Consider the following 21763-nt stretch of genomic DNA (forward strand, 5'->3'; position numbering starts at 1 on the left):
CGGGACACGGGCAGTCATAAACTTTCCCCCAGCAAGGTTGTAAAACTCAGCCCACACAAAGGATCATAAACCCTTTTGGCGGCAAACCAGTAAAACATGAAGTTTAAGACAAAGGAAATGGTTGACTTTCACCATAAGGTTATTATAGCAGTCCAGTTTCACAGCGCACCTGCCCGCAGGTGTTCGCACAGTAAAGATACACTTGCGAGACTTGGTGGCCTCCGAAAGCACCAGCAAGTTTCAAAACAATGGCATGCACATACAATTCAGAACACATTAGACTCTAAATGGCGACTCTAATCGTACTAAAAATCCTACTCTACCCTGCCCACGCTATTCCTAATAAAGAAATAAAGAAATAAAAAATAAAAGGATGAGTTTTACTTTGTTGGAGTCTTCCTTCTGAGCAGAGGGAGAGAGGAGGAGGGGGAAAGTTGGAAGTTAACGTGCGTCCACAGTTAACTTCGGGAAGAGCGGTCAATCTTCGTCCTTTGGCCTCCTTGGCAAAAAGGAAAAATATGATCTGACCGTCAGCAGTCGACTAGAACCAAGCAAGGAGGGAAAGTTGCATCTCCTTGAAACTCCGTGGGTTTGGTTACATGTTAAACTCACATCTATGATCGGCAAAGTGAAATTTCTGGCCTTCTCATTCCAGAATCCTCTTTCATGAATTTTACGTTGGCCAACGAAGGAGAATAAATGAAGAATCCACGTGAGACGTCTTCTTCTCCAGAGAGAGATGCTTCAGATGTTGGTCCGGTATCCAATGTGAAAAGCGCTTCTTTCAAACGTTCACCTTCCTATATTACCTCCTGTGACGTCAGACCTGGGACGGCCCCGTCATATCAGCCGCAGTGGCCGCTGGGTTTTGTAGGACACACTATCCTGCGGTACAAAATGGCCGAAAACCCCGGAAGGTCTGGTAGTGTCCAGCAACGTGCAAATGGTCCAATATTCAGCAAACAAGTGGTCCAACAGAGGTATCAATACTTTTGGACACTGTAGGAATATAGATTATGCACATAAGGAATGAACACACATATGGATTCATTTATTTCCATGGTTTTATGCTGTTAGGACAGTAACAATAATAGCTGCATGAACATAGACCATTTGTGCATGTCAGTATGTTTATTTTTCTGCATGATTTTGCATCTGTACCTCTTCAGGGTATGTTTGGCCCTGATAAAGCACAGCTCAACTAAAGTCAACAAAAGCTTCTCAGGAAGCAAAATTTTAGGAGGGTCTGGATTAAAGCTTTCAGCTTTTAAATGTCCCTTACCCAATGTTCCAAAAGGAGAATCTCTGTGGGGGTCCATGTTTAAGAAGGAAAAAACTGTGAATACAAGTGAATCAGAAACAGAAAAGAGATAGATGGATCCTGAGGGAAAGAGAGAGCAGAGTGATAAGCTCTGGCCAAGCTTCGTCATCAGTAATTACCTCTATGCTAATGCTGCACTAGGAAAAAAAAGCTCCCAGTGGGAGCATGGAGAAAGATGAGGGCTATAGATTGAAGGACCATAAAACAAAAAAACAGGAGATTGAATTTTTGATATTACTGGCTCCAAGATTAGACAAAGGCAGACAGGGGGAAAAGACATGGATTATAATAAGATAAAGGCAGATACAGAGCAGAACAGGAGTCGGACAAGAAGGGAGTGAGAGGATCTAAAGCAGTTAGAGGAGGAGGAGGAAAAGGCATACAGTGACCCAGATCTTCCTCCTAGTAACACAGCCGGAGCTGCTTCCACCAGGCTGCTGTCTGCAGCAGAGCTGGAGCACAAAATGAACAGATACAGAGCAATGTTAGGAGTTAAAGCTGTGCCTAAAGTATGCGATCTGATCTAAACTGTTGTAAAAATGAGAAGACTTGCAGTTTATTTGTTGTTTTGTTTTTGTAAACTTCTGCCCCGTCAAGACACAAGAACAAATGAGGCCCAGAGCATCCTTTTAAAACCTGATCCTAGAGTTCATGTCCCTCAGGATATGACCTCGACACATAAATGCGCTCAATCACACACATCTGAGCATGCAATTACTGAGCCTGTGCAACTGGCAAAGCGAACCTGGGATGCACCTTTACAGATAATTATGTGTGTATGTGTTTTCATCTGAATGTGTGTGTCAGTGGCCCAGTTACAGCAAAGGGAGAAAACTGCTGCATCCATGACTAACCCTCTTTATAATGGTGGTCACACCTGTTCAGAACCTGATCCCTGAATGTGTCTGAGCATCCGTACACACAAGTGAGCGAGCAATTCGTCCTGAAATTAAGGTCTTTATCTTAAATGGGCAAATTTCAAGTTTTGAAGGTTTGCCTTATTTGTTTCGCAGCACATGCACTCACTGTGGGCGCAATACACATGTCTCTGCATAAAACACTTCACAAAGCTGCATGATTCATGTGTCATTGTAACTAGATATCTATCGCTACTTAAAGAAATGCAGCCATGCAGCCTGTTTGAGAGAATCACTGGGCATTGGCCAAGGGAGCTCAGACTGAACCCTTAATTCATAGATTCTTCTTTGGTTCGATGTGCTGCAGTCAGATGTTACTGCACTACTCTGATACCCCTAAAAAAATCCAATTTCAATAACTGAATTCAGACATCAGTCAGAAAGCCAAGGACTACATCAGACAGGGCAAGAATAAAGTTGTGAACATGTTTAATGCAAGGTTAAGTTATGAAAAGTTTAGGATGGAGCACATTTCAGAGAGTCATCAAAAAATGAAGGGTATGGCCCATCTAAACTGACAGGTCAGTACCATTAACTAGATTGCAAATAGGCCCATAGTATTTCTGGAGGTGCTGCAGAGATGTGTTCTACAATGTATTTACGCAGGACGCTAGAATATAAATGCATGTCAAATTTCTCAGATTTTCATTTGTCAAGATATTTTAAAACTTATTCTCATTGTCCTTCCATTTTACAATTATGTGCTACTTTGTCATGACCTCTCACATAAAGTTCCAATAAAATACATAAAAGTTTGTGGACCGCAACGTGGAAAAATGTACCCCAGGCTGAGCAAATCTGTTGTTGTATCACAGTTCCTAAAACAATCACAGGTCAGTGTATTTAATGTAATAATAATAATGTCATTTTATCATTAAAATGCTGTAAATACTGAATGCTATAGATTAAAGTTCTGTTGCAATCCTCATTGTTTATTATAGTATCATGATTGCAGTACATTTCTGACATAATACTATGAAAAAACACATAACATGTAAACAGTTGGTGCAAGCTGTCAGTCAGCTGTGTATGATGAGTGATTTAGTTTGAAACATCTGTTGGTTCAGTTTTAGGACCACATGTTATAAACAGCGCTTTTTAACATGAATGTTGGCTATCTGTCACTCATTCATCCCTGTTCTAGCAAATCATAGCAACGACAGGCTGTGGGGTCCCTGTAGCATTTCCACAAATCTCCACCTCGCCAACAGTACTTGCATTCTGACAAATGCAAATTCCCCCTCACGCTGCGTGGGGTCAACTAACGGGAAGACAAAGGCTCCGGTGAGTCTGCATTCAGCACAATAAATAGCTCCACTGAAGCAGCGCCTTGCTGAGTGTCATTGGCTTGTATCAGGACCAAGGACAGCACATAGCTTTGGCTTAGTATGAACCTATTATCCGCATGTTGTCAGCGATTCTCTGTGAATGTGCGAATTTTCAAATGGAGGTTAAAAGCAAGGACCTCTGCCGTCAAAAACAATAGTTGAGATGCCTCTTACGAAGCTTTTCAACAAACCTGAGGTGCATCATCTCACATAAAATCTTGCCTTCAGAGCCTTGTGTAAATCTAAATGTTTATCTAAGTCCTTTTGATTATGAAATGAATCGTTATGCCCATTTCAGTGAGTATAAAAAGACAGTGGATGCCCTTTGATGTGAGCATAAAAGAGCAGTTAAGTAAAACAGGTAAAAGCTCATTAGAGCTCCTCTCCAGTGCCCTCTCTGCAGAAGGGGTGACAGACATCGCAGCATCTGTATGCAAGTTAGACTAACACCAGGGATGCTGACAAAGCTCACAAAACATGGTAAGGAACACCACACCTTTTATTGGGGCTGACAGATCAGTGACACATGCAGGAAAAAACTTTAGTAGAGTGCATACATCTAGAAATGTAAATAAAGATTTTTATCTTAGTAAGTGGGTCATGTTTGTATGAGCCAGTAAATAGTCTCCTCCAGTCTATGCTCTGCCTGGAAATGACTAGCATATGGATGGGCAACTGTTGCCTTCCTGGGGAAATTGATTCATTTTAACTGAGCTCAGACAGTAACACAGACTTAAACAATTAACAGAACCATCACAGAGGGTCTGCCTGCATGGTGCATTTTTGTGTGCTTAAAATGGCAAACCTTTATGATTTACATGGTGCAGATGCTTTCAATGGAGTTATGCAGACTAGTTCCTAAAAAGGAACATGTGTTGCTGTTAAAACTGGTGAAGATGAGAAGTGATGCTTATGTGAAGCTGACCTGAATACGGAGCTTCCTTTAGCACTGAAAGTGCATTAGCATTTCCCCAGATCCAATCAGTGGGAGGCTGTGGGTAAGCATTCATTAAGTATGGAACCTTTGTCTTTCAGTCTAATTTTGCAAGTTTAATTTATATCTGTGCAATCAACACTTTCTTTAAGGAATACATTCTTAATTGCTTTCTTCTTTTCTCTTTTGTATAACTTTGATCCGTCAATACCAAAGAGAAAGTATATCTATATATATATATATATATATATATATATATATATATATATATATATATATATATATACACCATTTAAAATTTGTGTGTAATCTTAATGCTGCCAGTGGTAAATAATTATTTATATTACCAGCAAAATAGTCATGTTTCATGACATGACAATCCCAAACACAGGCAGGAGGCAGATAGAGTCAGATGAAAAATGATTGTTTAATGAATTAAAAGTCCAAAAACTCACACAATAAGGAACAGAAGAAGCAAAGTAATCCAAACAGAAAACACTCAGCGTTTTCCACCGAAGGAACTCTCATTCTTAAACCTGTTCAGCTTTGTTGAGCACCGACGCGCGTTTCCACTAGTTTTTGAGAACCAAGCATGAGTCACCAACAGTTACACAACACCTGGGGAAAACTTGGTAGCAGAGCTTGCTGAGTTGAGCGCAATGTTCATTTTAATGCAAAAAGAGAACATCTATAAACTACACTTAATACAGAAAAGGAGATGAGAAATCCATGCAACAATGGTAGGTATAGTGTTTTCATTTGCATATGTTCAGTATCCGCGAGTGTAATGGAAACAAGTAGTTATACAAAACATTTTATATAATTTTTATACGATACTTATAAAAATACATAACAAATAAACAGTATTTGCAGCTTTGACCCGCCCACAGGTGACGTTATGGTTCATGCAGATGAACCAAGTTTTCTGCAGTGCCCGAGCTGAACCAGAGTTTGTGCTCTGGAACCTTATTTTCGTTGGTGAAAACAAGTGTCACCTGTTTAAAATCACATTTGGGAACTGGAACGGGCTCCAAACTGCATTTGTGGGAAAAGGGTAAGAGAAACATGGAGCATAAGTGGACGTGGGAGCTCAGGAACCACAAGGGTCCAAACTGGAGTAACCAGTGTGAGTGACTGAAAACTGAAGGATTAAACACAAAGGAGATTTGACTGGAGGATCCGGAATCGGGTAGGTCTTGATCACCAGAATGAATAAAAGCTGTTTAGCAGTACAGTAAATTTGAAATTTCCCAAAAATTTCATAACAGACAGAATGAATGCTCCAAAACATAAATGCAGTTTCTAGGATTTTTTTATCACCACATGTGGGGTCTCTCAGGTTTTGGAAACCCTGCCGTGTGAACCAGGCATTACATGTTTGGGCTTACTTTCACTTCATTTTTAATCATCTTACTGCCACTAGAAATAGCTAAGTTAAGTCTTCTTCCCCCCGTAACACCTTCCATACCACCAAAGAAACCAGTTAGCTCTGAGCTATGGTGTATTCACTGATGGACATGAAGACCATCTTTTAGGGTCTCCAACCAGTTAGTGTCCATCGAGTTCTAAGTCATCCAATTCCAGTTACCAGCTAATTATTGCTCGAAAGACTACATACAATTTCAAATTTACAATTAAGAAAGTTCAATCTGTGCCAAACAGCATTGAACTTGATGATATGTTGCTCTGCTGAAGGTAAGCAGATAACCAAACCCAAGCAAGAAAACATTGTAAAAAAACATAATAAAATTGAAAATATGACAATAAACTGTCTTTATGTTGAGTAGGACGGTCATCAATAAATATAAGTCAAAGTTTTGAAAAATATGTCAGGAAAGGACCCCTCGATCTTCTCAACATTATATGTTACTTGTTCGGATAATAAGCACTGACCATGAAACTATGAATGATTGTTTCTGAACAGTTTGTTTCTCTTGCCAAGATCAATGGCACCCTTAAATCTCTACTTGTTTCCTGGCAACAAGGCCAAAAAGTAAATCAAGCAGCTTCCAAGAAAATAAAACTGTTACTTTACCTTTAACATGAAATATCACAAGATATATGCAGTCACTTGCAGCAATGCATAACATCCAGCTTACTTATGCTCAATATGATGCAGACAAAAGAGCCACAAACAAGAGCAAAACTTACCACCTCTACATTCGCTGCCCACTCTTGTTCTGTCAACTTGAAGACCCTGCTCTTGACTCAGTGTGCCCCACTTGTTAAGACTAAAGATGTATGAATCACCAGAACAAAGATCTTCAGCACCCACTCACTGACCCTTTTCCTACAGCACCTGCAATTCTCTCCATCTTCTCCCAGTGATCATTTCCGCGGGAGGTCAGCCACGCCTGGCTGTTGTACAGCGACAGGTCAGGTTTGCATCCATCAGAGTAATCTTTCACTAGTCATCAGAATGTGTGTGTGTTTCTGCGCTCATGAGTATCTCTCTCCATGTATCGTCGCCCCACACTATCTAACAGAGGAGAGTCCACTGGTGAGATTGCGCCCAACTTAAGTGATTGGAGCGCGGGAACAAATGGATTAAAGGAGCGTTGAAGAAGGTGGCAAAAGGAGTCTCTTGTATATCTGGCAGAGCTCTTAGAGCGCATTCAGTATGGTAAGAGAGCAAGAAGGCACTTCAGCCAACCTTACAGAGCTGATTAATGTGAAGAAGTGGGGATTAAGAGTGGCAGTGCAGTGATGACATATACACACACACTTACACCCACAAACATTTATACATGCTGCAGGGGAAACAACTAAGGAGGTAATTACTCCACAGTCACTGAACTGAGAGTCACCGCTTACCCATAATTATCTATTCTTCTTGTTATAGTTTTTTGACCTTCACTTTGGTTATTATGTAGAGGCGAAGTGTGATAGATGAGATGAGATTCAAGCCACACTTTTAGGGAAACGTTTTGGTTTTAGAAATTAAGTAAAGATTTTACAAATCACAAATTGTGTGATCAATTTAAAATAATTCAGTCCAGGCTTGATGAGTCCACATCATGCAGCTTTTATGCTTGTCCAAATCTGATTTCAAAAACAGAACTGAATTTGCAGTTTTTTCATTTTCCCAAAAAATCTAAGTTTCATCAATCTCAGGCTGTGTTTTCAAGAATATCTTAGAATTTTCCTGCTTTACCCAGGTTTGATCAGTCAAACTATTTTAGACTTTTTTATTTTAGATGATCAAATGCAGCCCAGATTGATTTAAAAACTGTACTTTAGGAATAATGGGTGACAAACTAAAAAGTGCCACTGCACTCCAAAAAGTTCGGCATTCCACTCAGACTTGTGCAGATTTCACAACAGCCTCTTAGGGGGGAAACATGTGATGTTTCCAAACCTTTCTGCTTAGAGGAAACAAAGAGCAAAATGTAATATCTACCTAAGAAATGAATGCTGATTTGTGTCCTTTTGACTCCTGACCAATAAACTATCCATATGGGAAAACCAACAGATCTTCTGTTTTTTAAAGCATCTATGATGTCTCTACTCTTTCTGCTTTTGATTTAATATGAAGTTTTCTTTAATTGCTGTGCCGTTAATGCTACACTTTGAATAAAAGTAATATTGTCTATTTCTCCGCTCACAGTCAGGGGTCACAAAAATCTGAAGTGCAAGATGTAGCAGATAAAGATGACAGGATAAATAGACAGTAAAGTAGACTGGGAGGTACAGTGTGAGTTAAGCCTTGTACTGTTTTTACTGTACTGCTGTGCTTTATTAGAATTATGGAAATAAGGTTTAAAAAACTTTAAAACAGTTCTTAAGCGCCGGTAGGAAACTACAACATTAATTTTGAAGGCGGCTAACATTTAGCCTGTAGAGTTACTCTAACTGTGCTTCCAAATCATTCTTGTGATGTCCCACAAAAACGTTTTTAAAAGTGATGAGCAGGTGTTTCTTGGTCGGTTCTGTCACTCATTCGGTGCTACTCGACAACTACTTTCAAACACATTTCAAAATAAGAGCTAACAATCTTACAGGGCTCACCTTCATATCTGGGGGCTGATAATACTAGCTTATACTTTTCTCACCAGACAAAGTCAAATCCTCACCGCCACTGCATGCCCCTGCTTTAATTGTGAGATTTTTTTCTATCTTGTTACTCCTTGGGTTTCTGTGCAGTACCCACCAGTTGCTATCAATGATATCCTCCCAGATTGATCTTTTTAACAATATGTATTTATAGATCCTTGAAATATTAGAAATACATTTTTCACAACAATAACGATAACAAACTGCAGCTCTGATCATGTGATGTGCTCTGAAGCTACATTTCTCCAACATGTTTTTTTTTCTACTTCAGATCTAACCTTTCAACCTCATCTCATCTCTCCGTTCCCTGATCTGCCAATTACCTCCCTCCTTTCTGAAACTCTAAAGGACACTTGAGATTCCAACATGATACGGCAAATAAAAATACAGCTCTGGCCTTGTCTGTGATCATATGCTCCCACTCACATTCTCTCTCAGTCTGTGGACCACATCAATGGGCCTTGGCAACCCAAAACATTTGGTGCCAAGTATGGTCATCTGTGACCACTCAAAGGAAGAAAAGGAAGAAAAGGAAAGATGAGACACCCACTCACTGTAAGGTGCACCCCGTTCTGCCAGCTACTGAACTACATGCTCTCATCCTCTGTGAATCCTTTCTCTCCCACTCTCCACCTCTGAGAAGGCAGTAGTTATCATGCAAAAAGTAAAGCACAAAGAATGACACAGAGGAATACCTCACATAAAAACACAAAGCAAATATCCATGAGTGGCTTTCAGAAACATTTCCCTTTATTGTGGTTCACTGTTAATATTAGATTTTTTTCACAAACTGCACTGATCTTGTGATGGCAGAAATTGTAGATTACTAAATGTCTTTAGTCAGTCCTGGATTAACCCACTTGACGATGCACTGCTCAGTGGTCCCTGTATTTCACACAGTTTACAGTTACATCACTTCATTTAAAACATATTCCTATATGCAATACAGTGTCACTCCATAGAGAACTAATTATATACAGTAATGTTTAGCTTACATACACATCACTAGGCCGCACTGGAATACATAGCTACATCTAAAGTGCAATCATCAATATGCTCATTGTAAACTGATTAGGCCAGAGAAAGTTCTATAAGGAGCAGAATTTGCTCAGATTCTATCTACCATATATTAAAGCAGCGCTACTGCACACTGCTGGTCAGCTGGCTGGTGGATGGCTAGTGCACTCTTCCAACGCTAAAAGGAAAATTAAGAAATTCAGCTGCTTAGAAATGTTTCAGGTCAAGAAAACCATGGACCTCCGTGAAGGGTCACCTATTGCTCTTATAAACAAAATGTTGCTTTATAACTAAAATTGGAAGCTACAAGCAGCATGTATGTTAGGCAGATGACTGCAGGCTGGCTAATGTTTGTTATTTTTAAATTTATTAATAAACCCAGTTCTGTAGGCTATATAGAACATGTTTATTAAATAATACATATCTCAGGATAAATCAGTAGGCATGTTGGGATGAAATGGCGGATGTACTGGTATAAAGTGGTTAGTTTACAGTTATAAAATGGTAGTAGTAGGAAACTGGGTAAACCTGGGTGTCCTTTATAAGCTTAACATAAGTAAGCCCTGGATGTCTTAAACTTCAAAGCTGCAGCCGCACACCCAAAATACCACAATAAAGCAGAACTCACCTGCCATGTGAGCAGCATTAATGTGTTTTCTAGCTGAGCAAATTGTTAGCACATGATGGTGAACTGGTCAAGACCTGCAGCAGCAAAGCACTCCCTTATCATTACTCTTCCACCTCCATGCTACACGGATCGTATTGGGTTCTCCTCCAGGACTGCTGTATTCGGTTTACACCGAACACGTCCTGTTCTGTTTTTTTTTTAGACTTTATTTAACATACTCCTGCCTGCTCTTGGAGTTGCCATGGTTGGAAAGCCAGACTTGGTTATGTTTACAGTTGTTTTAAATGTCTTCCTCCTGTAGACTATTTCCTTTACCATGAAATGGCAGATTTCAAATTCTAGCAGCCTATGTGTCTGATAAATCATTTACCAGACACATAGGCTGCTAGAACCTTTATTTTGACGCCCTCAGCCAGCTTTTTGGATCTCACCATGGTCTTCACACTCACTTCAACAATCAGGAGCACACCAGAAAAAATATCTGAGGTTCAATCAAGACAGATTTCTTTCAAAATGCTGACTAATATTGCTCTCCCCATGTGAACCTGATGTGATTTATCTGTGTGTGATTTTAGCTTTCATAGTGTCCTAACCTTTCCACCTGTATGTTATTCTGTTGTCATAAGTATAACAGATTTAGCATCATTCCGCTTTGATTCCTCCACCCTCACTCCACTTTTTGTCTCTGATGGTTGTAGATCTGTGCGGGGATCAGCAGCCTGAAGCCGCTCCATCGCAGCTGCCAATAAGTGCTCCTTCCTCTGAAAAGGCATGAGGCTGTTCAGGGTTTTGACAAAGGAGGAGATAGCAAGTGCTTGTAAATAAATCTGTGTTGTTCCGCCATTACGCAGAGCTCTGGAAACCCTGGCTGTGATGAGCCAGACAAGATTTGTGCCACTTCCTGTGTCACAGCCTCGTCGTAGGATTTATAGCGGGCTTCCATTATGCACTTTCTCCCGACAAAGAGGGGGCATAACTCTACCTATTTTTGTTAACACCCCTCTTTTTTGTTTGCAAATGAGAACCTCTACTGCGCTGTTGGCTTGCTTTATCTCTCCCGCACACTCACAATAGCACCGCCTTACACACCATGCAACATGTACAAAAGCTGCATACAGAGAGGTTTTAAATTAAAAGCCTGCCTCAATCCATCCTAGAACTTTTACTGGGGTGTGTCAGAGTCAGTCTCATGCTACCAACAGGCCTGGAAATAATATCCTAACTGTTCCTATCGGCTGTTCTCCTGTTCATCAGAACGCTTCGCATTGTGTCTGGGCAGAGAAAATTGGGTTAGAATAAAACTATTTAAAAATTGTTTTTTTCAATATGTTTTGCTTTGTTTGTGGTGCTTAACTGCCTGAATGTTAACAAGCCATTGAGACTAATGGTACAGATTTCTTTTGTAAAGCTGACCACTGGTACAGAGAAACATGAGATTATTCATTTTAACAGTGTTTCCCTTTCATCTTCTCAAACTAAAATGCATAAAATATGTCTGCATAGTCCTGAATGTGGTAAATTGTCAACGTTATCCCTGATGCTAAAGCTCAACTAATGCTAAGATGGTAACCTTCATTAGTTCTGCTGTGTTTACTGCACAGCTCATTCTGTATGCACTCATACACACTAATATTTGTATTAATGGTACCTACAGTTACATTTTACATTCCTGATAATCAGGTGGTGCCCTGACTTGGTACTTTTGATAAAACTGTTATTGAATTGCCTTTGGCACGTATAAATAGTTATTCATAGCCAAAGGAAACTATCATTGCACAACTGTGTGTCCATCTGAAAAAAATTTAAGCAGCAAAAAAAGTCTTACTAACAAAGAGTCTCATGGCAGGAAGCTGAATTAAAAAACACTGTGCTGGTAATGAGCTATCTAAATTCAGAGTTCATATTGCTTGGAATTACAAAAAAGCAAGATTCGGGGCAGCACCAGTAGGAAGGAAAAAAAGACAAGAAAAAAAAACACTTTACGGCACTTTCTGCTTCGTTGCCAGATGAGTCTCCCTGTCGCGCGGCGACACGCTCGGTCCCGGGGAAATCGTTTGAGCCGCAGCATGTATCTGTGAAGGCAATAATTCCTTTGTAAACGACATCACCTCCTCGCCCATTTCTGCATACTTGGCGGCTGTCACCATGTTGGATGCACTCTATCACTCACACACACCCTCACACGGAGGGATGTTAAAGCTTCAAGCTCTGATTTCTGACAACACATGTATCAAGACACACACATGAATGCTCTGTGTGTGTAGCAGCCGGGGGGGGGGGACTCCACGGTGACGATGATTAAAGCAACGCTCACATCCGCTCCGCGCTTTCCTGGAATGAGACGGTGGCTAAACAGGAGTGGCAGGGATCAAAGTTATCTGGAAAACAGCTTCGCTTTTTGGCACCACACACTCAGATTTCTCTCCTGCACATGACACAAATGTTCTATTTCAGTCCTTATTTAAAAAAACTGAGATCCAGAAACTGTGTCAGAGGGAGGAAATGGGAAATAACTTGTTTCTGTCAGCTGTAACGGGACTGGAGGACGATTGCGAGAGCCACAGATAGATAGTTTTGAGACAACTGATTTTTTTAACTGCTCTGTACAGGGGCCCCAGGGAATCAATTAGAACCATGGCGCGCCTGGTTTTTCCACCTTTATTGGCTCGGGAGTCATTTGTTTACTTCACAGTCAAGCGCTGGATGGAAAACATAATAAATCCTTTCACAATGCGAACCGTTCTGCTTAGACAGCAGCCGGTGAGAGGTTCTCATTGTTTGGTAACCTTGAGTAACAATACCACTTTTTCATGGTCTCGCTGAATTTAGACATAAGCCAACTAAATGTTCTTATTGTACAGAATATTATACCTTTCAGCTGTTCTGCTCTTTATAAGGGCAGCGCCTGTGAGTGGGCAGCAAAGCCTCGGTGACCCGTCCCCCCTTGTCTTGTGTCATGATGTATGTTTGGATGGGTTGTACTGGAATTCTAATTTCCCATCGGGGATCAATAAAGTATCTTTGAATTTGAATTGAATAAGGTAACACAAGTACTTTAAGATGATATTAGCTGGTTAATTAGTCAGGCTATCTGCTCTGTTGGCGAGGCTGCAGTCAGTTCCTTGATGCTCATAGCTTGCCGACTTACCAGCACTCTTCATCAACTGATGCTAGTTTCTATGAAAGTGGCGGAGCATGCTAATGCTCATAATAAGCTAATATGCTAATAAGTTTGTCGCTTATTATTGATTGTTAGACTTTTAGGAAATAAGCAAAGTCTCAACTGTCAAGCATTTTGGTTTCTTTCCTGCACAGTTTAAGAGGTTTCATGATATCACTGTATTTACACATAAAATGTACAATCTAATGTTTTTATTTAAAACAACAATTATTCTTACTACTGCTGGTATAATATAACCTTCGCCATAATTCTGAAAGCCCTGCCTGAGAGCTTGAGAGCAGGACAGCTTGTGGACTGTTTCTAAAAACAATGCAAGACTGTTCATTCAAGGAAAGCATCCTAACAGGATCACTACTCTTTTAATGGATATTGTTACCCTACTTTAATCCTTGTTTTGTCTTCCTTTAATATGTTTATGTAGTACTTTGATATATGCTTCAAATCCAAAGCCCTATAAACAAAATTATTATTATTGTTGTTATTATTATTAACATCCAATATAAATTACCTGTTTTCAATTATTCCTTTTTGCTGTTGTGCTTTTTATAGAGTAACTCAAGTATAATGGGCTATATTATAATATTAGCTGGTTAATTAGTCGGGGTATCTGTGAGCTTGTATTCAGCCTAAGTGATACTCTACTACAGTGTTATAGGTTCTTTGGTATCTTTTAGGTCAGGAAAAACTGTAGTAGCCTTCATTTTAGCCAGCTGTTTGGCTGTTTACTGGAATTATTTCAGTACTCTCTCTGGCCTCTTTTTAAAAGGAATTTAAATGGTAGGATAAGTATGATAGAAAATACTAGCTGTTTTATTGAAACTGTGGTACACCTCGACATCGATAACTGGCCCATGCCTCATTCTGCAAATCCAGGCCAAGCTGTTTCCAAAATATTATCTGGGTAACTCCATACATTTCCTAAGAGGTAGCAGTCAGCCTATGCATCAAGTTTTCCCTGGGCACAGCACATTATAGTCATCCTGTTGGGTGTCAGCAAGTACAAGTGGGGCAAAACTCTGACCTCTGGGCCAGGTCACACAGCCTGCAGCCGCTCTATTACCATATGTTTTCCCTCCACACGCCAACAATAAAACCCTTCCAGCTGCAACCGGCTGAACAGCGGGGAGGATCGCTGCTGTGTCAGGAAGGATGAACAGCTTATTGCAGCTGTAGCCTCTCCTGTCTGCCAGTAGAAACTGACAGGTGTCACCTTGATATTTCACGGCAGAAGAAGACACCGTATGGGGTCCAAGGGGAGTTGATTAGCACAAACTTGTTGCCACGTGTACCAGCTTTGACCACGACACACGCCACTCTCGCTGGAGAATTGAGAACTGAGCAGCAGGAGAAGGGGACTAAAATTAGTTCAGCAAGTGAAGCAAGAAAGTACCAACAGTTAAGCGCACAGTTGTGACATATTGATGTTGTTATCTTCCTGTATGGCTGGGGCTACGTTTCCCATGTTTTGACATCTGTTTGAGCTAATTCTGGCTGTAAATGGGATTAGTCGGATGTTTAATAATTCATGTTATATTAAAGTTTAAGCACCAGCTACTACACAGCAAGAAAGAATCGAGGCTGTTGATTCTGTGCTAGCAGGTCAGATATTCTGACCCGCATTCCTGTTTTAAGGTTTAAAGAGAGATTTCCTTATGTTTCCTCATCTTGACTGTCCTGACAAGCAAAGATCTAATTTTTACTAAAGCTCATCACATCTACACCAGCACCCCAGATAATATTCCAAAAACCTCCATTCAGCATATTTACAGTTTTTTTATAAAAACTTGATTTACACATCCTCTTCTGTCCTCCAACATAACTCCATTCATCAGTCACAAACAACTGGGAAGCCCTGCAGGCAGGCACTACTGAGCTGAGTAACACAACGTTTCTCCCACATCCGGCCCTTACTTACAGAAATGTGAGCTGTAAATGTATCAAAGACAGCAGACCTGGACCAAAACAGGTCACCTTGTTACACCTTGTTGAGAAGCGCAGACAAGCTGCAGGAGATAAAGCAAACACCGTGAAATGCCATTGGTGATCAGTGATAGTGCAGAGATGTTATCAAGAAACGGGGAGTAATCAGCGCGATCAGCAAGGAGTTATCTGTTTCAGAGAGACATTTTTATTTCTCCACATATCCACACCAACAGCTGCTGAGCCCGGAGCAGGCTGCCCTTCACCTACCGTACCTTTGGTGTGAGCGGAGCTCAGCCCCGCAGCCAGCACTGCCAACACGCAGCCTATCCTCAGCATCTTCTCGGTGGGAGATTCAGCAACTGCTGAACGGAGAAGGACCACAGCGACCTCTTTCCTCCTCCTCCTCCTTATCCTTCTTCTTCTTCCTCTGTCTCACTCCTCTCGTCTTCTTTCCTTCTTGTCACCCTTTCTTTCTAATTTAATGAGTGGTTCTCTCCTCTCGCTTCACGCAGTGTGGAAACAGTTTACTGTTAAATTTGGGACGAGACGAGCGGCGTGGAGTAGTAGAGGGACAGAAAAAAAAAAACGCCGGGTATTCGGAGCAACAGCCCGAACCTGACGCGCTTCTCCCGCTGCTTTGAGAGGCGGCAGGTGAGGTGGACTGAGCTGAGCTGAGACGGGACCAGAGAGCGGCACACCCTGGGTCCACACCGAGCGACGTCACAGGGAGGAGAGAGGTGGATTCAGTCACTTTTTTTTTTTACCCCACTCCACTCCACTCCCGCTCTCGCATCCTGCCTCCTCCCATTCCTGCTCTGTAGAGCATCCCAACCCACTCCGGAGATTGGACCATTTTACATGCGCTAACGTAAAACATCCGTCTCAGATAAATGGGACATGAGTAGATGCGATGTATTCTAAAAAAAAAACAGTCCCGGGCTTTCCTTCAAATAGCCACCCAAATATGTACCAATGGTGCATTTATGTCTCCCCATCTCACATTAAAACACCCATAACACCTACAGTATTTATGTTAGGAAACATTTAAAAACTGGGGCCGTGTTAAAGTAGACTGAGACTTGACATCATGTGTGGCCCAAGGCATAAGCGAACTAAGCTGCAGCTTAGGCCCCCCCAAAATATCGGTAGCAGGCTCCCACAAAAGTTTGAATTTTTACACAGACAAAAGATCTGCAAGTTTTATATTTGTTTATGGAGGATGAGGGCTATTAAATTAGATTTGAAAGTTTGTGCATAAATTAAAATATAGCTTAAATTATAATTTAATATTCAAAGATATTTGGCAAGTTTACCTTGTTAAATTGCAAACGGTAATCTTTATTGTTTGACTGGTGTGATTAATCTGATGCTACCAATTTAAGCTTTTTTGTGTTTGGACTTGTTTAGTTCACAAGTAATAACCAATTATCTGTGATTGCTTTTAAGATCAGTCAGGTGATCTTAGCCCCCTCTCCTAGATTCCTGCAGATCTGGATTGAAACGCTGTTAGTCGTGATGCCAAGAAGAGGAGCGTCAAAACAAATCCTGCTTAAGGCGCAATACAACGATGGTTTCAACTACTTTTTCTGTTCTCTGTTCTAGTTTTTTATATGCCACTAATGCCTGTAGATTTTACACCAAGGTTATTGTTTCAACAAATTCAACCAGCCTGGTGTAACAAGACAACCAAGACATTGATTAATTAACAAATTAACGTGAACTTGATCCTTATGTGTATTAAATTACTTTTTTTTCCAGACACATTTAATGACAGACTATGCTGCTTTTTTCACAGATATCTTAGTTATCACTTATGTACAAAAATCTTCTCAGCACTTAATTGATTATTTAATCTGCAGTGTTGTGAAAAAGTTATGGCTCCTTGATTTTGTCAGTTTTCTCTTTATTTTCATATGTAAATGTTTTAGATCATTGAACAAATTCTACTATCAGTAGCCAGAGTAAATAACAAAAGCAGTTTTCCAATGATAACTTCCTCGTTTAAGAAAAAAAACCTATCCAAACCAACTGGCACTAAGTTATTTTAACTGGGATTAACTACACTTTTCAGAAAGCAGAGTTTAATTTAAGGAAGATATAACCGCCCTCTAAATCATAACTGATTGTGCCATCCTTGGAGGCAACAACTGCCATGAAGCAAATGCCAATACCAGACAACCAGTATTTTCCATTGCTGTGGAGGAATTTGATCTAACAGGATGCAAGCCTTCCAAAAAGTTATATTTTTGTCTTGTTATTTCAAAGAATATCTTCTCAAAATTGTTGAGAATCATCAAGATGTTTTTGAGCTTATGCAAAATGGACTTTTGTGTTCTATTTAGTCAGAAGTCACCGGTGAGCATTCACCACAGTTTTGTATTTTATTCATTTGTGGATAATGGCTCTCGCAGTTTAACCCTTTCCAGATTGAATGATGTTAGTGATAATTTCTCATGAATTTCCTAAGACCTGGGCATGATGAGTTGTTTTCTTAGATCTGTTAGCCTATTTCATGTTGTCAGACAGGTTCTGTTTAAGTACTGTCTTTTATTCTATGGGTCTGACAGCAGTCAGGTGTGGGTCTGGCTAGTGAAATTGAACTCCACTCTTTGAAAGGTGTGGTTTATCCATGACTCCACTGGGAGGGCAACTGCTTTTTCACATAGTGCCAGGTTGCTTTGCAGCCTTGTTCCCATTATAAATAAAATCATCTCTTGAAATTTGTGTTTTGTATTTACTCAGGTTATCAACTCAGGTTGTCTGAAAGTAAAATCTGTTGGATGAGCTGAAACATTTAAGTGTGACAGAAAAACAGAAGAAATCTGTGAGGGGGCAAAGTCTTTTTCACAGCTATTCTTGTACATGAGAGTTCTGTTTCACAGCACTGTAGATGGTTTGCAAGAGAGACATGCGTTGACAGGAAGCCAGAATCTTAGAAAGCAAAGTAGCTTGTTCTGGTAACATATTATAGCTATCTGAACCCAAACAATCTAAGTATGATTAGTTGGATCATTCATATTTTGTAAACGTGAGAAAATTGCCTCCTTAAATTCCCTTGTAACAAAAGCCTTGGGGCAATCAAGCAGCATCTAAAGAACAATACTGTCATCTGAAAAGTTGGATGTCAAATGTATGAAGTAGAACAAAATGAAAAAACTCAAGTGCAAAATGTGTCAACAGGGTAGATGTAGTTTCTGCCACTGGTAAGTCCAACCTGCCTTGCTAGAACTCATCCATGACCAGCAACAAATTCCACTTGACCAGTTTAAATTAAATATAAATAAATGGTTCTGTGCTTGTTCCATCCTGGGGAAACTATTTACCACTCTTTATACATTTTAAATGTTATTGCAACTTTCAGAAACATGTAATCAAATTAAAAAGCCCCAGAGGGACATAGCTTATGCCTGGAAAACAGTACAATATTGTTTACCAAGATTCAGAAAAAAAATCCTTATTTTATTCATGTGTTTTGTCCATACGGTGTGTGTTTGGTGTGTGTGTGCAAGCTGGTGCCGGGCAGTGGGATTAATAATAACTTTTTCAATTTTCCTGAGGAGCCTATCTCAAAGGAACTTTTCTTTTTTCCCCTATGGATTATCTTTACTGGTTTAGAATTATTCTGGGAGACAGAGAAAAATATTGCCGCTCTTATCTCGATGGAGAAGAGTAAAAAAATAGCAAAAACACATGACAATGCAGAGATTCGATTTACACGAATCACTGATGAAATTTAATTTGGTCTGTCTTTTTCCTGGCAAATGATTTAGGTGAGATACAATTGCCGGAAAGGCTTCCTCGGGCTAATATAATCAAGAGGTGATTGAAAAAAAGAAGGGGTTTGGATCTGAAAGTGGGGTTTGGAGACCTTCAGGAACTTCAGAAATGTATATTCTTGAAGTTCATGAGAGACATTCAAATGTTACCTATCTAAAGTCAGTTAAAGTACTTTGGTCCAGTTTTTTACATTTAGAGTGATTTAGCTTGTGAGAACAGATACAATAGGCAAATGTTAAATAAATGGCTTCCTGCCATGGTGCCCTTCTATCAGGGGGTGGCACATGTGCTTGAAACAAGAACAAGTGTTTTATGTTGCTTAGTTGCATTTCTACTCAACAGGGATTTGGTATCCCCTCAATTGTGCTTAGTGTAAAGATTATTTTAAGAAAAGGTAGCCAATCAACATTGCTTATTGAGGACAGTGAAGGTTTGTAATAATCCATTCACCTAAAGAACTTAAAGGGGAGATGTCATGCTAAATCCACTTCATAGCCTTGAAACACATTTTGTTGTGTACTTGGAGTCTGTAGTAGTGCAGAGAAGTTAAATTTAGTCTCTCCAGGTGCTGTGTAGATATCTTTATACCATGTTTGGGTCATATTTTTCAATCCTTCCAGTTTTTTCTTTTCTGTTACGTGTTTTGAACCATTACTTCACAGTATTTGCCGCGAAACAACTAAATAAGGTCATGGACTTCCAGCTAACCAATTTCACATATCCGTTATTTTAATTTCTCACTGGGATGTTTTAGTCCAAGCTCAAGTATGCCGAAGCTGCAAGCAGATAAGTGTAAATTCTTTGGTTGTTGTGTGTATTAACCCACACAATTCATAACACTGTCCCAGAGCATCAGAACCTTTTCGAAGTGCCTGGTTAAATTTTATTTTCCATTGAAATCTACCCACATCAGTAGGGAAATTCCTATTTCTATGAGTGCTTCAGTAAACCTCCAGCAGTATCATAAAGGATTTGCTGAGAGACTTCATTTGATTAAGGAGTCAGTTCCTTTTGTCTACAAAAACAACAAAGCGGTATGCTGCAAATAATGCTAAAATGACCACAAAGTTTATTCGTACTCGTACTCGTCGTCTTCCGCTTATCCGGGACCGGGTTGCGGGGGCAGCAGACTCAGCAGAGACACCCAAACGTCCCTCTCCCCAGACACCTCCTCCAGCTCCTCCGGGGGGAGCCCAAGGCGTTCCCGGGCCAGCCGAGAGACATAGTCCCTCCAGCGTGTCCTGGACCGTCCCCTGGGCCTCCTCCCGGTGGGACGTGCCTGGAACACCTCCTGAGGAAGGCGTCCAGGAGGCATCCGGTATAGATGCCTGAGCCACCTCAACTGGCTCCTCTCGATGTGGAGGAGCAGCGCCTCTACTCCGAGCCCCTCCCGGATGGCCGAGCTCCTCACCCTATCTCTAAGGGAGTGCCTGGCCACCCTATGGAGGAAGCTCATTTCAGCCACTTGTATCCGGGATCTCGTTCTTTCGGTCATGACCCAAAGTTCATGGTCATAGGTGAGGGTAGGAACGTAGACCGACCGGTAAATCGAGAGCTTTGCTTTTCGGCTCAGCTCTCTCTTCACCACAATGGGCTGACACAGTGCCCCCATTACTGTGGCAGCCGCAGCGATCCGTCTGTCGATCTCCCGCTCCATTCTTCCCTCACTCGTGAACAAGACCCCGAGATACTTAAACTCCTCCACTTGAGGCAGGAACTCCCCTCCAACCTGAAGAGGACAGGCCACCCTTTTCCGGTCGAGAACCATGGCCTCGGACTTGGAGGAGCTGATCTTCATCCCAGCCGCTTCACACTCGGCTGCGAACCGCCACAGCGCATGCTGTAGGTCTTGGCTACAGGGGGCCAGCAGGACCACGTCATCTGCAAAAAGAAGAGACGAAATCCACTGGTCCCCAAACCAGACCCCCTCCGGCCCTTGGCTGCATCTAGAAATCCTGTCAATAAAAGTTATGAACAGGACCGGTGACAAAGGGCAGCCCTGCCGGAGTCCAACATGCACCGGGAACAGGTCCAACTTAGTGCCGGCAATGCGGACCAAACTCCTGCTCCGCTCGTACAGGGACCGGATGGCCCCTAATAAAGGGCCCCCGATTCCATACTCCGGGAGCACCCCCCACAGGGCATCACGAGGGACACAGTCAAATGCTTTCTCCAGGTCCACAAAACACATGTGAACCGGTTGGGCAAACTCCCATGAACCCTCGAGCACCCTGTAGAGGGTATAGAGCTGGTCCAGTGTTCCACGGCCGGGAGGAAAACCACACTGCTCCTCCTGAAGCCGAGGTTCGACTATTGGCCAGACTCTCCTCTCCAATACCCTGGCGAAGGCCTTACCAGGGAGGCTGAGGAGTGTGATCCCCCTGTAGTTGGAACACACCCTCCGGTCCCCCTTCTTATGAATGGGGACCACCACCCCAGTCTGCCAATCCAAAGGCACTGTCCCCGACCGCCATGCAATGTTGAAGAGGCGTGTCAACCACGACAACCCAACAACATCCAGAGATTTGAGGTACTCAGGGCGGATCTCATCCACCCCCGAAGCCTTGCCACCGCGGAGCTTTTTAACCACCTCGGTGACTTCAGTCTGGGTGATGAAAGAGTCTAACCCCGAGTCCCCAGCCTCTGTTTCCACCACGGATTGCATGATTGGAGGATTGAGGAGA

At 41.4% G+C, this 21763-nt stretch overlaps 1 protein-coding gene across 3 annotated transcripts in view; it reads right to left on the reverse strand.

Annotated features, from left to right (window-relative positions):
* LOC124884263 (calsyntenin-2-like) overlaps window positions 1-16038 on the reverse strand; it is a 453652-nt gene extending 437614 nt beyond the window's left edge. The window contains exon 1 of one of the 3 annotated variants that reach the window (XR_007042408.1): window positions 15575-16038. Coding sequence is in view for 2 of the 3 variants with exons in the window: in XM_047392088.1 (XP_047248044.1) it covers window positions 15575-15638 (64 nt within the window). In the remaining variant the exon portion in view is untranslated. The remainder of the gene's footprint in view (window positions 1-15574) is intronic. The other 2 variants (XM_047392088.1, XM_047392089.1) reach the window with 2 other exon arrangements.
* Between the last annotated feature and the right edge of the window lie 5725 nt (window positions 16039-21763).

The sequence above is a fragment of the Girardinichthys multiradiatus genome, chromosome 18, assembly GCF_021462225.1.
Source record: "Girardinichthys multiradiatus isolate DD_20200921_A chromosome 18, DD_fGirMul_XY1, whole genome shotgun sequence".
In the NCBI taxonomy this organism is placed as follows: domain Eukaryota; kingdom Metazoa; phylum Chordata; class Actinopteri; order Cyprinodontiformes; family Goodeidae; genus Girardinichthys; species Girardinichthys multiradiatus.